Source organism: Uloborus diversus, chromosome 7 (assembly GCF_026930045.1).
Source record: "Uloborus diversus isolate 005 chromosome 7, Udiv.v.3.1, whole genome shotgun sequence".
Lineage (NCBI taxonomy): Eukaryota > Metazoa > Arthropoda > Arachnida > Araneae > Uloboridae > Uloborus > Uloborus diversus.
Window position 1 is genome coordinate 158,481,936 of NC_072737.1, and position 19,618 is coordinate 158,501,553.

The 19,618-nt window shown below is 34.5% G+C and overlaps 1 protein-coding gene across 2 annotated transcripts in view; it reads right to left on the minus strand.

Moving 5' to 3' along the window:
- Positions 1 to 17,941: 17,941 nt before the first annotated feature.
- The window catches only part of LOC129226238 (required for meiotic nuclear division protein 1 homolog), a 41,373-nt gene continuing 39,696 nt past the window's right edge, over positions 17,942 to 19,618 (minus strand). For both annotated transcript variants that reach the window (XM_054860838.1, XM_054860837.1), the window contains exon 12: positions 17,942 to 18,081. In XM_054860838.1, the coding sequence (XP_054716813.1) occupies positions 18,037 to 18,081 (45 nt within the window). In that variant the 3' untranslated portion in view covers positions 17,942 to 18,036. The remainder of the gene's footprint in view (positions 18,082 to 19,618) is intronic.

Genomic DNA, 19,618 nt, shown 5'->3' on the forward strand with positions numbered 1-19,618 from the left:
TCACTCGAGAAGTAACTTTGCCCTAACTGTTGGTAATCACGGAAACTAAAAAATCTGAAACTTCACCATTCTTGGGTTTTGTCATCTTTTACACTTTTCTTCAGAAAATGCTTAATTTCCAGCTTTTTTACCCCAAGACAATTTTTGTGCTTTGGTCATATACTTACGCTACAATATGCTACAAGCACCCCACATTTTCCCTAAAAAAAAACAAAAAAACCCACATTTCTTTTAAAAAACCCAGCTTTAGTTGGGTTTTTTTGGGTTTTATTTAAAAAAACCCAAAAAACCCTGGGTCCATGGGCTTTTTTAAAAAAACCCGGGTTTTTGCCAACCCTGGTATATAGGGGTGTGTGTTTATGTGTGGGGAGTATGTGTGTTTGTGTGTAGGGGGTATGTGTATGTGTGTGTAGGCATGTGTGTTTGTGTGTAGGGGTATGTGTGTTTGTGTGTAGGGGTATGTGTATGTGTGTGTAGGCATGTGTGTTTGTGTGTAGGGGTATGTGTATGTGTGTGTAGGCATGTGTGTTTGTGTATGTGTGCTGGCATTAGTGTGTGGGTAGTTGTGTGTATGAATGTGAGTGTGGGGGGCGGGTATGTGTATGTGTGTGCAAGCATGTGTGTTTGTTCTGTGTGCAGGCATGAATGTGTGGGTAGTTGTGTGTATGTGTAGGTGTCTGTATGTATGCGTGTGTGTATGTGTTTGTGTGTGTATGTGTGTAGTGGTGTATGTATGCGTGTGTGTGTGTGTAGTTGTGTATGCATGCGCGTGTGTGTAGGACATGGATGCAACCTGGAGACGGCTTTCGCTAGAGGAGCAGCATCGTGAGGAGTCGGTCGACGGTGATGCAGCAGAGGGTGGCGGTGGGAAAATAAAATGATAGCACATCAAAACAGTCAAATAAAAGCAATAAGCAATCGTGATTGCTCAAAAAAAAAAATCTTCATTGCCAACTCAATGCAGCGACTGAAGTAGCTCTCTTCTAAGAACTGTAACAACAAGATCCGACAGTTTGAGAAAAGATTATTATTCCTCTTAAAGCTATATATTTTGAGTAATATTTTAAGTCAGAGCTTTGAACGTTTTTAGTCTTTTGACGGATTTCTTTTTTTTTTTTTTTTTTTTTTTTTGAACACTTAGGATTGCTTATTGTTCTCACTTGACTGTTTTTGGCGTTACGCTGATTTTATTTTCTCACCAGCACCCTCTGCCAGCACCGCCGTCGCGTCGACCAGCCTCACGATACTGCCCCTCTTGTGAAAACCGTCTCCAGGTTGCGCCCAAACACGCCTACACCCAAACGCCTACACACACATACACACATACTCATACCTGCACACAGACACAAACACAGGCCTACACACACACTTACACACATGCCTGCACACAGATACAAACACACGCACCTACACACACACACATACCCACACACATACACATATATACACACACACATACCCACATACACACACGCCTACATACACGCATACCCACACACACAAGCCTGCACACAGGCAAAAAAACACGTGATTGCGAAAAACATAATTTGAATTCAAGATGTCAAAATTCAAATTAAATTTTTTTTTTGCGGGGGGGGGGGAAGAATTTGCAACGGAATGAGATGGAACGAGATAAAAATTAAAAATTTACAAATCATCAATGAGTGAGTGAAATCTAGGAATTTGAGAATTTTGTTTTTGGAGTAATCATTGCTTCAATCATTGAGGAGCAATGATTGCTTCTTGCTTCATTTGACCGTCTAAAAAATCAAAAGAACATCAGCTCCAAAACAAAACACCATCAAAAGAACATCATCAGATTTTTCAGATTACCATGACGACAAGAATTAGTCTAGATCGTTGTTTTTAATATTTATTTGGAGATACAAATTTTCGTCGTCATGGTTACAAATCGTCTGCGGTTTGCTACATTTTTTTCAAGGCTTAATTTAAACAGATTTTACATAAAAGAAACGAGGCTGTTCAGTGAAAAATCACGTTTTTTTTCCCCCTCAGGAAAAACCCCTGTATAGATGAATTGAAATAGCAAAACTTCATCAAAATACAAAATTCTCAGATTACTAACTCCAATCATTTAAAATTGGTAAGAAATGAAAATACCACAACAGTAAATATAATCTTTGCGATAAGTGCAAATTGGACATGATAACCATATCTTTATTTCGGCATCCTAATAACTATTTATTTTTTATGGATATACCTCGTATTACCAAATCTAGAAAATCACCAGACATTTTATAATGGGTGCAAATTTCTTCGCCATTTCTATTCCATTCCACTCGTAGGAACAAGAAACCCTAGCAGTAGGTTCCTATCACAATTCGTGATAGCGAAAAACATAACTTGAATTCAAGGCATCAGAATTCAGATGAATGCCAGGAGCTGGATGTTGGTATTTTACTTCCTTTTACAAACTAGTATGTTGTGGCCATCACGAAACTTTCTTCTATATTTTTCTTTTTTTTTCTGATCCCTCCCCATGCTTGACAATATGCAATATTCCCAACAAAAACAAAATTACACATGCAAAAATCGGAACTCCAGCGCTCGAATATGCTACCTTGCGGTGATTTATAAAACTGCGAATGCAACTAAAACATTGCCACGTTGCGCTCCACGTGTATCTGTTGACGTAAACGCGGTCAGTTTGTTCTGAGTAACGCATTCAACATGTCTAAGAACGCCTTCAACAACAGAAATTAATTCGTCCCTTAGTAGTATTCTCGAGCTTCTCAAAATAATGTTAGTTTTCCTTATTTCTTTCAAAAAAGTATTAAATGGTGGAAGCGTAAATAAGAAAACTCTGGATTAACAAAATTGGATAACGTTATACCAGGTAAAATTTTTTATTGTTTTGTATGAATTTGTAAGAATATGAGTTTTTTTTAATCTTAAATTAATTTAACTAATCATATTTTACAGCAGCATTTAGTTGGAATGGACAGTATGCAAAATATTTTCTTGAATTTATTATCGTAGAACAAAATGAAAAATGCTTAACCGAGAAAGAATTTACTTTACTAGGGGGCTATCGCCCCCTGCTCGCTATCGCTCGCCAACCCCCGGAACTGCTTACGCAGTTCCCTGTGGATCGCTTCGCGATCCATGCTCGCTTCGCTCGCTCGCTGTATGCCAATACATTAGCCTAGCTAAAATTTTCCGTAAAAATTAAAGTTGGTAATTGCATTTAGGTCACCATCCATTTAACCAATATGAAAATTACGTTCATAATGTTAATTTGTCTGCTTTAGCCAGATTTTCGACAGTTTAACTTTGCTGTATGTAAGATGACTGCCTTGGCAATGTGCACAACTTTACCATTATAGATACAAAAGTGTCTGTCATTGCTTTGGAGAGATTGCACTTCTACCTGTTGGTCCGCGGAAGGTATTTTATTTCCCTTCTACCACCCATTGGAAAACCAATGAAGGCATTCCCCTATCCGCCACCTGGGGACGCGCCCTCTAGGGGTTACAGGCTCCCCCGAGGGATGTATTTACATTATTTACACTCTTATATATTTACATATTTACACTCTTATCACACATTGCTCCACAATCATGTTCATCGGCAATGTTGTTTTGAACGCGTAGGCGCTTTGAGCGTCGTCTATTCTCTGCTTCAGTACGATTGGCTCGTCTTAAATTGGATTCAAGAACGGTTTCCTGCCTTCTTTGAGCTTTTCTTTGCTGATTAAGGTTGAAATGGGCCACAGCCCGACTCAAACTCATCTCAAAAAAAAAAAAAGTTCGTTGAGTATTCTGTGATTCAAGATTTCAAAACAACGTAGAAGTTTGTTTACATGATTTATCGGCGAAGTGTTGCCAACAGAGGTTTAGAAATTCACCCCTTCATTTGCCGGCGCGTAAGAGAATTATATATATAGATTCCTTTTATTCTCAGCTGAAAGGTTTCGCCAAATTTCTTTAGGGTTATAGTTTTGGAATTGTGCGAGCAAAGTAGCCTTGGCGAGATTTCGCGTTTTTAGTTAAACCATTTTTAATTTTTATCATGAGTGGAATAAAATGATAGTAAGATTACAGAATTCGATAAATAAAAAGAAATAATGGTCAATCAACTGAAAAGAAAACTACCACCATATATAAACTGTGAGTACACATTTTATTTATTTCGTTCTGAGTGAATTTGAATAAATATCAGTTTTTCAATTCGATGAAAAAAAAAAACGAACTTAACAACATTGACTGGACACTTTTCCTTAACCTAATTCCACATAAATGATTTAAATAACCTTTGTTACTACAGTATCCTACAGAAATAGAAAGTATGCAAATAAATTTTCTTGAAAATATTTATCGCAGAACAGATTGAAAAATCCAGAAAGAACGTTAAGAATTTGAACAATAAAAAATAAAAGTTCGCCAAAAATATGTTTATAGGGTTATGGTTTTAAAATTGTGTGAAAGAATAATGTATCTTGACAAGATTTCGCGTATCAGGTAAATCATTTCCATGACGAATGAATTAAATGCATGATTTCTTTAGATATCCAATCATATAGTCATAGAAATAAATTATCTAGTGTTAAACGTTACTCTTGACAGTCTGCCACGTATGTGCACTATGTGACAAAAATGTCAACAAATGCCGGAAATGTCACGAAACTGAACTTAATATGTACTAATGTATAGAAAAAACGGTACAAAATGAAAATGCCGTTCGAAGCGAAACAAAAATTTATGAATTCCGAATTCAACATCGTGAAAATGGCTGCTTCAGAACAACTTAATGTGTGTTCTGCATTAATTGTTTACTTTCGTAATACTTTTTGGTTTCTAATCTCTTTCTATATGGGTCAGAATAACCAAAAGACTTTGAAAAATCTTTTCAAATGAATAAAGCGAAAACATCATACATAACAACAAAAATCACAACACTTTTAGCATTTTCTTCGTTACCACATGCGTTTGTTTTAGTTTTTAATTCCGCCATTAGACAGTGACTGCAGTGCCCCCTGAGCGAAAATTGAAAGTTATTTTAAAAGCCTTGCTTGAGTTAATTATAAATATTTTATTTGTTAACAAACATAAGATGGCAAGAGTTAAAAATTTTAAATCATTGAGATAATATCATAGACTAGTAATAAGAGTAGACCGAGCTATGGCAACCCTTTTGCTGCTCATAAACCAAACCATGTGACTGGTGGATATCCTAGCAGCAGCGGGCGTTGATCGTAGCAGACGATCAACGCTCGCGAGAAATAAAATAAATAGAACTGATGGAACTCGGAAGAATGATCTTTTATGGAGTCCGATTTGTAAATTTGTTATTCTAAGTTGTAAATATTTTGTTAATGTAGTGAGTTTTTCGTTTAGATAGTATTGTGCATTTTCTTTATTCAATTTCAATAACACTCTAAGCAATTAAAGATGCAAGCCCCCAAAAAGAATCGGCAAACGGTAAGATTTTTGCCTACAATTTCAATTTAAGATACCGATTAGTACATTTTTGCGTTAACGCAAAACGTTTACGCCATTACGTTTACGCCAACTCTGACGTAGTAGTTCCGAATGAAATAAAAGTTACTGAAAACTGTGACCAAAAACTATTACTAATGTCAAAATAATGCATAACTAAAAAAAAAAACAGTTCAATCTCTGCACTTGGAAATTTTTTTTTTAATGAAAACACATTGTCTTAAAATACGTGTCGAGTGTCAAACTATAGATAATGCTGCCATCTAGCAACCATGCTGCCAAAGTCTTCGCCAAGCCCTTCCACTAGTCACGTGATACATCTATGAACCAATTTTCTTCATCAGCAAGATTGAAAAAGCTCGGTCTACTCTCATTATTAGTCTATGGATAATATTTCCGATCATTTCCATACAATTAAAATCACGAGAAATACGCAGACGACAATCTATTACGATTTATCTCTCTTATTCGCAACTCCAACGAACTATAGGCAAGGACGTAGCCAAGGGGTGGGTCCATGGGGTCCGGACCCCCCCTTCCCGAAAGACCCCTCTCCTTTTTTCTCAGTTGTTCCATCTCGCATCAACAAAATTTTTCCGAAAGGTAATGATTTTATAAAACGCAGCATTCTCTCCCCTTAAATATTCCCAGTAATCGGCAATTTTCTCAGCGCTTGAGTCAATTCAGAACACGAGAACCTCGTGCAACAACCGCAGGTTCCCAATTTTCATCTGCTTTTTGCTGTGTCACCTACTCCGTCCGAAACGGGGAAATGTCCCTTTCGATTTTCAAACCAGCTGGGTCCTGTGACCTTGAAATTCAGCCCCTCTCCTTGGTCCATCAAATTGCCATTGGCAAAGTAAAAACAAGCATTTATTGCCACTTCCGCCGTATCCCACAGTCTCATATTGGCGTGGTTTTCTTTATTTCTTTCTCTTTTCTTTTTGGATTTTCGTGGATTTCCTAGACGCATGTTGTACGAAAGACAGTCAGAGTGAGGTGCGTTCCTGGTGAATCAGTAATTGAATTCCGATTCTTTTCTGTTTTAACACGCTGTTTTTATCTACGTCATACTTATAGGAAACATATCTTGAACAAAATTGTATGCAAAAGAAAATTAAGTTTACTCAAACTAGGTAAGTCGCAGTGCTTACTTTTAAAGTTTTCTTGATAATACGAGCAATTTTACGTGTTAATGTGTTTTTCCATTTAAAAACTAATTTTAGATTCTAAGCCAGCAGCGAAAAAAGAAATTCTACACATTTCGTGTGTTTGAGGATGAGAAAAATAATTATTGATTTTTTTTTTCATTTTAACTCTATATTTTTGGCATGGTTCATTTCAGATTCATTTTATATTTTGATAAAAATTTTATTTGAACTTTTAGATTACTTTTAACATCTCTCTCCTGTCTGAGTAACAAATTACGTAGATTTTTTACTGATGTTTTCCCCCCAATATTTAAGCATGATCATGAAACATATTAAATGCCCCCCCCCCCCCCCAAAAAAAAAAAAAATTCGTGTTCGAAGGTAAAATAAATAAAATAAATGAATAAATAAAACTTGAAGTTGATGTAACAAACTTTTTACGGTATCAAAGTTTTATAGAAAAATTAAATTGAAAATTACTTGAAAATTTTCTGTGATCAGTTTATGAAATTACAAGTTCGGCCATATTAACGCATTTAATAAGTAATTTATTAGAAATTATTACTTTTAAATATTACTGAATTGTGATTCTATGATCCCAAAAGAAAAACAGTTAGTTTTTAATTGACGAAAAAAAATCTTATTCGATGTTGTTCCATAAAACATGTTTGTATTTGCATCATTGGAATACATTTTCTGATTGTTATTCACTGGCTTTGTACTAAGTAGTTATTTAATTAGCATCTATGCATCCATCTTTAGTAAATTGTGAAGGTAGCATTAAACGTAACAAAAAACAGGCATACGCATTTAGCTATAAATTACTAGGTGAAAATTACCGCTATTTACTGCGTTACAAGCAAAGAAACAAAAAACGTGAATACGAGGTAAATGTTTTTGAGATTTTCTTTTATATATTGCCTTTTTTTTAAACACTTATTTTCTTCAAGCTAAAGATATTTACTATTTCTTGCAATAGTGTTTTGCTAACATCGTATTGAAGAAAAAAATCATTATCTGCGTCGTAAAATATGATATGTACTGTTGTTAAAATTAACAACATGTTGTTAAAATAAAATTACACAGATGCTTAATTTAATTCATTAGGTATACATTACATTAATCGGCATGTAAAAGATCCCTTAGGTCGTTTGACTGTGAATACTCTTGACAAAATTAAATTCCTTTTGCAGTTTCGTATCGAAGAGAGCTCAGGTGTCTCCATCTGGTGGAAACTGGGCATCAAATTTTCCTGTGACATTCACATCCGCGCCTTAATGGTGGCATATGAATGACTGGATGCCATATCGTTGGTTCGCACTTGTTCCGCAAAAGGCTAAAGCCTCTAACACAGCCCCGTGAGAAAGAAAAAAATAATGATAAAAAACGGCAATACGCCTTTTCCGATATTTAAAAATTTTTCGAACAGCTTTCACCCTTTGAGGAATAGCGACTTCACTTGAGAACACCATTTATTTCTTGCTTCTCTTTTTTTTTTCCTTCAACTAACTGAAATCACTGTGTCAATTGACTGAAGAAAGAAAAAACATAGATAAAAAATGGTTGCAACAAAGGAAGCCTCCGTCCCTCAAAGAGTTAATAGTTTGTTCAAGCTTTTAATTGATGATTAGGAATGATAATTAGAAAATAGATAAGATTGGAAATATCATTCTATTTCGTGTTATCAAAAAAAAAAATATTATAAATGTAAATAAATAAAAACTAATTCAAGCTTTTTAAATGAAACTTTGTTAATATTTTCGTTGAGAGAGTTGTGGGATTTTGCCTGAAATGTTGTTCAAATCGGACAGGGTTACGTTATGTAACATTCATATAGTTATACATTCGACACCATAGATATAGATTTATTTATCCTCATATAAATAATGCCGATGATCGAGTAACCCGCGTGTTTCAACAATGAATTCGCACCACGGCATGATATGTAATTCGATAATATGTTTTGGTAATGTTTAACATGCAAGGAAAGGCTTTATTGTGACAAGGCTGAACTCGATCCGGTAACTTGAACAGTTTTACTGGTAAGACTGGTAAGACTGTGGTAAGAATCAGAGGAATGAAGAAACGAAAACAATGAACGTTATCTACTGGAGTTTAGGGTTAATCCGCTGGTGTTAGAGTTAAAATTTCAATTATCAAAATATCACGAAACAGGCAATTGCTTCGTTCAAATGGAGAAGAGTTGAAGCAATTTTCACCCGTCATGCCTTGACGGGTGACTTTCTAGTTTTCAAATAAAATGGCATAAGTACAAATGTACATATTTTGTTGAAATATATTACAAAGCTTTAATATTTTATTAAATTATCGCATGCATTTTCCAAGTAATTTCTTGAACAGTTTTCGTTTTCCGTTTTTCTTTTATTGTGCCCTTTTTATTAATAGAAAATATATCACTTATTTTCAGGAGGACAGAGGTTCACCCATATTTGGAAACTTTGTATGTGATAACTTTCAGTTTAATGTTAATTTACGAATTGACAATAATTAATTTACCACTTAACATATTAACTTTTTGTTAACTAATTTTAACTAAAGACTCTATTAATTTCAATTATTTAATTAATTTTAGTTAATTATCATATTATAATGATCAGTTTTAATTGAATTTATCTTAGTCTTGTGTAATTATCAGCTACTAGTTCTGCTTTAGCATGCCTCCTCTTTTGAAGTTCGTGCAACCTTGGACCCCCCCCCCTTAACAAAGTTCCAGCTACGTGCCTGCCATAGGGGGCACTGAAGTCACTGTCTAATGGCGGACTTGAAAACTAAAACAAACGCACATGGTAACGAAGAAAATGCTAAAAGTGTTGTGATTTTTGTTCGTACGTATCATTTTTTCGCTTTATTCTTTTTAAATTAATTTTCAAAGTCTTGTGGATATTCTGGCCCACGTAGAAAGAAATGAGAATTCAAGAAGCATTACTAAACGTCAAAGATTAATGCAAACTACGTAGTCCGTAGTTCTAAGCAGCTATTTCCACGATGTTGAATTCGATATTTATCAATTCTTGATAAAACTAAATAATAATTGTGGCCTGACAAGAATAACAATTAATGCTAGAAAATTCAATATGACATTACAAATCGTTATCGAAAGAAGATGATACTTTTTTGCCTTGCTTGGCTAGCGCTTATTGTTTTCCATTTGTAGCCGAGTTATTTCTCTCGAATTCCCGAATCGGTTCATTTAAAAAATTTCTGTTTCGATTTTTCTAATTTCTGAACTACGATTTAATTGTGTCATGTTATGCAAATCATCAACAAAATTCTCACGGATATATGGTGGTAGTTTTCTTTTCAGTTGATTGACCATTATTTCCTTTCACTTATCGAATTCTGTAATCTTACTACCATTTTATTCCACTCATGATAAAAATTAAAAATGGTTTAACTAAAAACGCGAAATCTCGCCAATGCTACTTTGCTCGCACAATACTAAAACTATAACACTAAACAAATTTGGCGAAACCTTTCAGCTGAGAATAAAAGGAATAAAGTAAATTCTTTCTCGGTTATTCATTTTGTTCTACGATAATATATTCAAGAAAATATTTTGCATACTGTCCATTCCAACTAAATGCTGCTGTAAAATATGGTAAGTTTAATTAATTTAAGATTAAAAAATTCCCATATTCTTACAAATTCATACAAAACAATAAAATTTTTTACCTTGTATAACGTTATCCAAGTTTGTTAATCCAGAATTTTCGCTTTCACCTATTATTAAGGAAATAATGAAAACTAACATTATTTTGAGGAGCTCGAGAATACTACTAAGGGACGAATTAATTTCTGTAGCTGAAAGCAAACTAAGACACATCGATTGCGTTAATAAATACTCAGAACAAACTGCCTGTGTTTACGTCAACCTCAACAGACACACATGGAACGCAACGTGGCAAAGTTTTAGTTTCATTTGCAGTTTTGTAAATCACCGCAAGGTAGCGTATTCGAGCGCTGGAGTTCCGAATTGTTGCAGTAATAAAGCTATTTTTATTCAAAAAAAAAAAAAAAAATCAACACCTCTTGGAGCGATTGGCGTCAAAATTGAACCAAAGCCTGTTTACATATGAATTAACATATATTCCAAATTTCAACCAGAACGTAGCATTACTTCTTGAGATAGGGCACTCACAATGGAAAACTAGTATGTTGTGGCCATCACGAAACTTTCTTCTATATTTTTCTTTTTTTTTTCTGATCCCTCCCCATTCTTGACGAGGAAGCAATATTCCCAATAAAAACAAAATTATACATGAAAAAACTTGAAGACCATCCCAATGTCTGCATTATTGCAAAAGCAAAGCAAAGAGCGAAAATTGAAAGTTATTTTAAAAGCCTTGCTTGAATTAATTACAAATATTTTATTTGTTAACAAACATAAGATGGCAACAGTTAAAAATTTTAAATCATTGAAATAATATTTCCGATCATTTCCATACAATTGAAATCACGAGAAATAAGCAGACGATAATCTATTACGATTTATCTTTCTTATTGTTGCACTAATAAAGCTATTTTTATTCGCTAAAAAATAATGATAATAAAAATAAATCAGCACCTCTTGGCGCGATTGGTGCCGAAATTGAACCAAAGCCTGTTTACATATGGATTCACATATATTCCAAATTTCAACCAGAACTTAGCATTACTTCTTGAGATATGGCACTCACAATGGGAAAAAAAGAACGTTCGATTGCGCCACCCCTCTTTCAGCTGCTGACGCCAAAATAGAATCATTTCTTATACCCTCTAAGGGCTACTTGTCGATAAATTTTTGTTTGATTACGTTCACTATTTCTTTAAATACAGCAGTCACAATTGACGACAAAAAACTTTTTATAGCTCAACCCCCGTTTGAGTTATTGACACCATAATTAAATCAGCACCTGTTTCTGCTACTGGCAACATATGAAACAAATTTTGTTTGATTCCGCCAGTTACTTCCTGAGGTATTCCTCAGGAAGTACGTTGAATCACGCGTAACTCAAAAAACGTCCCATTGCTCCACCCCCCTTGGAGGAATTCGCGCCAAAAACCAATGGGCACAAGTTCACATAGGGGCACATACGTGTACCAAGTTTCGTTCGATTTCATGTGGTAGTTTTTACTGTAGAGCGGCCACAAAAAACTAGTCACACACAGACGTGACACACATACACACACACATACACACACACACACACACACACACACATACACACAGACAGACAGACATTTTCCAAAAATAGTCGAAATGGACTCAGCACACCTCAAAACGTTCGAATCCGTCAAAATTCGAAATTCGAAAATTTGCACGAATCCAATACTTTTTCCTATATATTAGATATAGAAGAAAGTAAAAAGAACGGGCGATTGCGCTACTCCCTTTCTAGCTGTTGACACCAAAATAAAATCAGCTCTTATACCCACTAAGGGCTACTTGCCGAAAAATTTTTCCTTCATTCCGTTCATTATTTCTTGAGATACAGCAGTCACAATTGACGACAAAAAACGTTCTATAGCTCAACCCCGTTTGAGTTATTGACACCAAAATTGAATCAGCACCTGTTCCTGTTGATGGCACCATATGGACCAAATTTTGTTTGATTCCGCCAGTTACTTTCTGAGGAATAGCAAGCACGCGTAACTCAAAAAACGTCCCATTGCTCCACCCCCCCCCCTTGGAGGAATTCGCGCCAAAAACCAATGGGCACAAGTTCACATAGGGGCACATATGTGTACCAAATTTCGTTCGATTTCATGCGGTAGTTTTTGCTGTAGAGCGGCCACAAAAAACTGGTCACACACAGACGTGACACACACACATACACACACACACAGACAGACAGACATTTTCCAAAAGTAATCGAAATGGACTCAGCACACCTCAAAACGTTCGAATCCGTCAAAATTCGAAATTCGAAAATTTGCAGGAATCCAATACTTTCTTCTATATATTAGATATAGAAGAAAGTAAAAAGGAAGTATTGTATTCGCAAAAAAACTTTCACTCAAAAATCGACCTTAATTTCCATTTTGCTCACCCCCAAATGAATGTTGAGTTTTTTTTTTTTTTTTTTTTTTTCCGACTCGACCACACGTGGATAAGTGCCTAAGAACGTATAGACATGCGAAATATCCATTTTGACGATTCCCGAGTGAGTTACGAGTTTTCTTGTGACGTCTGTATGTTGCATAACTCAAGAACGGTATGTCCTAGAAAGTTGAAATTTGTTATTTACACTCCTAGTGGGGTCTACTTGTGCACCTCCCCTTTTGGTTGCATTCGGGTGTTTCTAAAGGGGTCTTTTGTCCCTTTTTGGGGGAAAATCATTGTTAATTTCGATGTAAACTCAAGTGGTGTTACAATTTGGCGGACCCTAGGCGATATATCGCCAGTCTTTTGGTCGCCAAGTTTTGTCGTCAACTTAACGACAAATTTGGCGATTTTTTTAAATTCTGGTTTCAATTTGGCCACTGTTGGTGATATTTAGAGAGTAAACTATTGAATCACATTAAAATTACCAATAAGGGGAAAATGACATTAAATTGGAGTAAAAGGAAGTCATGTGAGGGCAAACATGAACTCGTTATTTTTATTTTTTTTATTTGATTTGTATTTTATGATCACAATTAAGAGAAATTGCTACTCCTTATCTGATGATACTTTGTTTAACATTTGTTCAAGCATTGAACTTTTTAAATGCATTTTTCCCCCCAAACAGCTTCCAGTTCTTTTTCTTTCTTCTCATTTTCTGTTTTGGGGCACAAACAGTAATGGAATATGCAATACACCAGACAGCCCGGTTCTAACTTTCTGCTAAGCAGTGGCGCAGTAAAGGGAGGTTTTGGGGGTAAAAACACCCCCAAAGGCATTGTTTTTAACATAACTGCAAATACTAATACAGTGCCGTAAAACGATACAACTTTGTGCCAAGGGGTCAACAATGGGCCCCTGTTGCCATGGCGATGATTTTGCTCTCTAGTGACCAAGAGCGTATATAAGGAGGGGCTGAGGGGGCCCGGGCCCCCTCCAAAATCTGGAAAAAAATTTAAATAAAAGGTAGTTATTTTTGGTTTTAGTTGCTCACAAACAATTTCCAAACTTTTAGCTACAAAAAAGGGAAAAAATAAATAAATATGATAGTGATAACAATTATAATACGTTCGATCAGAAATTTCAGAACTGGGTGAGGGAAGGAGGTGGTTCAAGGCAATTCCAAAAAAATTTTCGGGGAGGACCAACGATCTGTTCTCCCACTAGAAGGAAATTTTTTAAAGAATGTCCCCCTAAAACTATTTTTTGATTGCACCGCTGTATGACAGTATAAAGAGGACCGACAGTATGAAGTCCTTTCCCCGCATCGAAAAAATGAGAAGATCAAGGCACTGTTACTCCCCCTCAAAAACAATTGAAATTACAAAAAAAAAGAAAAAAGAAAGTGAGTGTGGGGGGAAGTTAATCTTGGTTGTTTGGGCCCCCTCCAAAATGAAAACATATATACGCCACTGCTAGTGACCTCTTTTTCGAATTTACGAGCTCCAAAAAAATCAACAGGTAGTGTAACCATTTAGGTAGTTAAAGTCGCTTTACCAGAGATTGCCATGTTTTTAACCGACTTCAAAAAAGGAGGTTATGATTTCGTCTTGCGGCTTTTTATGTATGTTTTCTGATTATACCAAGACGACTACTAGACCGATTTAAAAAATTATTTTTTTGTTTGGAAGGGTATACTTCCCAAATGGTTCCATTGTAATTTGGTCTGGACCTGATAAGGGGTCCCAGAAAAATCCAAGAAACTTTAAATTTCACACGTTGTGGCTACGTAATCCAGCTTACATCACAGGCGGAATACGTCACAGGTCACGTGGTTCTGAATTGTCCAATGTATTTTCACAACTTTGGTTTTGCCTTCGTCTTGAATATTTAATTCTCGCGGCATATGGATGATTAGTTTTCGCGCCTGTTAATTTTAAACTATATGTGTTACTGATGTATTTATTACTACGTAGCAAAGCAGTAAATTAAATATATTTTGCTACTTTAATAGTTAAATCAATTACCTTAATATTTTTTTTACTAATAAATAACTTTATTTAGTCATTAAAGTGTAATTGTTTTTGAAAATATTTCGGTTTTAAAATATATTTAGTGTTCAATTCAAGGGGAATTGAATACAGAAACCCCTCCCCGGAGATTTAATTTACATTCTTTAATAATATACTGTAACTGGTGTCTGATTTCTGAGGTTTGACCAGTATTCTAGATTTACTATTTCAAGATGGCGTTAGTTTAATTTGAAATTAGGGTTATACTAATTAGCAGGCTTCGAAAAAAGGAGGAGATTTTGAACTCGTCGGATTTGTTTTTTCCTCTGTACAATGTTCCATAAATACTCGAAGACACCTGTACCGATTTCTGTATTCTTTTTTTATTTGAAACGGTATACTTCCCCAGCGGTCTAATGGTAATCAAGTCCGGGTTTGATGAAGTCGAGGGCACGCTTCAAACATCATACTCACATTTAAAGCGATTTGTACTTTGTTAATTTGAAAATCATCTCACTTAATGAATCAGTTTTTATGATTTTTGTGTTTAGTGGATAGGGGGTGGTCTAACTTAGGTTCTAATTCCTTGATTGACCCTATTTGTTCTTTAGAGAAAGGCTATGGTTAAAAAACAATAAATTTCATGTAAATTCCCTCACAAACGATTAAATATAAAACCCATTGTTAAAAACAATGCCATAAAACAAAAGTATGTACTTGTATTTTCTATACCCGTATTCAAATAAAGCACTAAAGAACATTATTACTAAGAGTAATCATAATGAAAATTTTGAATCAAGGATTCTCTGAAGCAAACGCATAAAATTCATTCTAGTGGAATTTTTTATCTTTATCGAAAATGGGTCCATGTGAAGAAACATGCGACTTTTATCACGAGTTACATGACACATATTGTTGTAAAACATAAATTACAACTTACAATGTTACAACTTTACAATTTACACTGTTACAATTTACAATTTTACAACTTAAAATTTATTTGTAGTTTGGGAAACCATAAACATTTAAATGGTTCTAACTAAATACTAAATCCAGTCTACTTTTCATCAGAAATGAGATGTGTCAATTGTTGCATTTCTGCTAATGCTCGTTCATCGCGAGGTTTAGTTAAAAGTTTAGAGGGTTCTAAATCAGATAGAGCTATTCCTTCAAGTCTGCTGAGAGCTACGTATACTCATTAGGGTTTCCAATCCCGATAATTGTTTGAATTTTATTCATAAACTGATTTAACAATATGTGGACGAATAATATTGTTGACTGTTAGGGGTTAGGAGTAAAGGGGAAGGTCATGATCCCCCTCTTGTATCTACAAGTGGTGAACGATTGTTTTAATCATGATAAAATCAATTCGTTTTTGAAAGTTCGTCATCCAACTTCAAAGTTGCCTCTTTCTCTTATGTAGGTGTTCTTTATACAAACAACTTCCATTTAAAAGAGGGAGATTTTAATAAATTTTAAATCTAACATTTATTTATAATACAGGAAATCACAAATCCTTCAAATAAAATAAAAAAGATTCAGAAAAACTAACATTCCCAATATACAGTCAACTCTCAATAACTCAAAGTCCCAAGGGACTGGATAAAACGTTTGAGTTATGGAAAGTTTGCACAGCAGTCTCAAGAGTTAGGGGACCCGATGAAAACTTCGAGATAAAGGAATATTTGAGTTGTAAATATCGAGTTTGACTGTATGTCAGTATCTTAAAGGATAATAAAATAAAAGCTGAATGTTAATGGAATCTGATAAATCATCAACATCTAGGTAAAAAAAATAAATAAATAAAAGTTTTAATTAAAAAAACTTATCACATGCTTTCACATTGTTTTAAAGCATTATTATGAAAAACATTATTGAAAAAGTCGTGACTATGTATATATATATATATAAGTAGTTATTAAAATAACGGAAACATTTGAAATTTATAAAGAATTCTTTATTAGTATGGTGTTGGACGACCTTTGGCATTTTATACAGCTTGGATTCGTCAAGGAATTGATTCATACAAGTGTTGAATAGTGTTCAGCGGAATTTTGTACCTCTTCATGGAGACATTGTGAAAGCTCTCTGTGTGAGAGATGCTGGTGGAGGATGTCGATTCCGTATCGATTGCTCTAAAATAGACCATAACAGTTCAATTATATTGAGGCCAGGTGACTGTGTAGGCCAAGGCAGATGTTTAACTTCGTCTTCGTGTTCATCAAACCATGATTGGACAAGTCCTGCTGCATGGATAGATGCATTATCATCTTTTAAAATTCCATCTCCTGCCGGAAACAGAAATTGCATCAGAGGATGAACATGGTCAGCTAAAAATTCTCTATACTTCTCGCCAGTTATCCTTCCTTTTAGGGTTACGACAGGTCAGGCAGAAAACCAAGACATAGCTGCCCAGATCGTGACAGATCCTCCTCCATGCTTGACAGTTGGATGGAGAGCATCACGGTTATATGCTTGTGCTGGTATACCCGTCCTGTACTAAGTGTCCTGTAAACCCGTCCTGTAAAAAGTGTGAAAGACGATTTGTCAGACCATATTACTTTCTTCCAGTCATCAGTCAACCAGGATTTGTGAGTGTGGCACCACTGTAGACGACATTTAGCGTTAACATCTATGACAAGTGGCTTGGGAATCGCTACTCTGCCGTAAATTTTCTGTTCATGAAGGTGCCTTCTAACTGCAATCATTGACACTGGTGAATTCAGATGCTGCTTGAACTCTGCGGTCACTTTTGCTGCGGCTGTTCACTTTTTAGACATTACAATCCGCTTTAATACCCTTTGGTTTCTTTCACTGAACTTCTCGTTTCGCCCACTGTTTTGCTTTGCCGAGCTTGTCTTACCGCTCTGTTTTTATGCTGTCATAATTTTAGACACTGTATCTCTAGAAACACCAAAACGTTTAGATGTTTACGTCACACTTGCTCCATCTAGACTCGCTCCAACAAGTTGACCTCTTTGAAAACGTCAGAGGTCTGACATTTCACGTGATTGAAAAAAATCCAATACTTCCAGAACTTCAATTAAGCTACCATACACTTCCAGAACATGTACATAGCCATTTATAAAAAAAAAAAACCTAGTAGCTGCTTTTATTCTTTTATGCTTAAGAAGCTTATTCAAAAACGTCAATTTTATTCACAGGTGTTTCCATTATTTTGATAACTACCTGTATATATTTTTTAAAATATAATCAGTAAAAATGTTATAAAAACTACACATCAATACATAACAAATATTCAAAATGAAAACTTTATTGTAAAAATACAAATTTCAATATTGGGGAAGTATGCTACACAAATGTTCTTTTCAAATAATGTTGTAAAATTTATAATAAAGAATCTAAACTGTTTAATAAATTATCTTTTCGATGAAATGGATACATTCAAACATAACCTAAAAATGAAAAAAGGAGAAGAAATCAGATTATACACAATTGTACCAGTAATTAGATAACCAAATCAATTATCATATAATTTTTCAAATCAATAAACATAATAAATATTAAGTCCTTTCTTTCTTTTCTTTTTAAATTTTTATTTCTCATGTGAGTTGTAATTGCTGTTCATTTGCTCCAATTAAGAAAAAGCAGAAAACTAAATTGTTTTTGAAGCAGGAAAATGTGGGGTAAGTGAAAAAGTGAGGCAAAACAAAATGGTAAAATATTTTCAGTTTGTAGTGCTGCCTATCTAGCAATATTTTCACAAGTTTCACAAATATACAGGGTGTTCCGTTTTAACCTGCAAGACCTCTATTTTTGCAACCGTTTGTCCTAGATGCATACTTCCAATTGCAAAAATGTTCAAAATCAGATGCAGGGTTAAGATATTGAAAATTTGAAATAAAAATAAAAATGAGTGAAAAAATACAAAATTTAACTTTTTACACGGGCCCCTGGTCCTCTAACTTATATTTAGGGAAATAATCTCCATTGAAAAACAATTTGTCAACAACAAAACAAACAATCAACAGAAAAAGTTTGAAATTAGTACGACCAAAATTCATCCAGATACGAAACCCAGCGTTTTGTGACTTACACCACTTTACACCCGCCGTCATTAACATCTTTTGGGGGGAAATATAGCAGTTAATAAGTGTTTAAGATTTATATGTGCAGATTGTGGTTTTTCAAATTGTTTGCGGTTTTGCAGCAGGTTTTGCGTATCAGGACATAACATTTGCATAAAGTTTTGAATAGCAATGATAAATATAAATACCTTGTTTTTTTGTTTTTTTTACTTTGCCAACCTGCCATTCTTCTGAAAGGGCGATATGTTCCAGTCTCATCTTCTGTATGAGTTTTGGTCACACAAATGTCAAGTTTTTTGTATCAGTAATAGTTTTCAATGGAGATTATTTCTCCAAACATAAGTTAGGGGACCTAGGGTTCGTATAAAAAGTTAAATTTTGTATTTTTTGACTCATTTTTATTTTTGCTTCATACTTTCAATATCTTAGCTCTGCATCTGATTTTGAAACAATAATTTTTGCTTTTGAATAGTCACCATTTTTACAACTTTTTTTTGAGCTTTGATTTTACAACTTCAATTTAAAAGAAAAAGAAATTATAAAATAAAATTTCCTGCACTTTCCAGGTTTTTTAAAGAAAATTTCAAAATACCCTGGATTTTCCCAGTTTTTTTGGTTGATTTTTGAATTCCCTGTATTTTTCCTGTTTCTTCAAAGGGATGAAAACAGCCTGAAGTCAAAAAAGAAGAAAAATTGCGAAACTTAAAATTTGAGTATGTGTATATTTTTTACATTTTGCAAAAATATATTGATATCGTACTGTTTTTTAAATATTAATAGATGAATGTTTTTTTACTAGTAGAAATGCTAACAAATGAATAAATAGAGTAAGCTTGCATTTATTTAAAATTTTAACAGATGTATCAATTCCATTTACCACTTTCAATTTCCCATAGCCCACAAA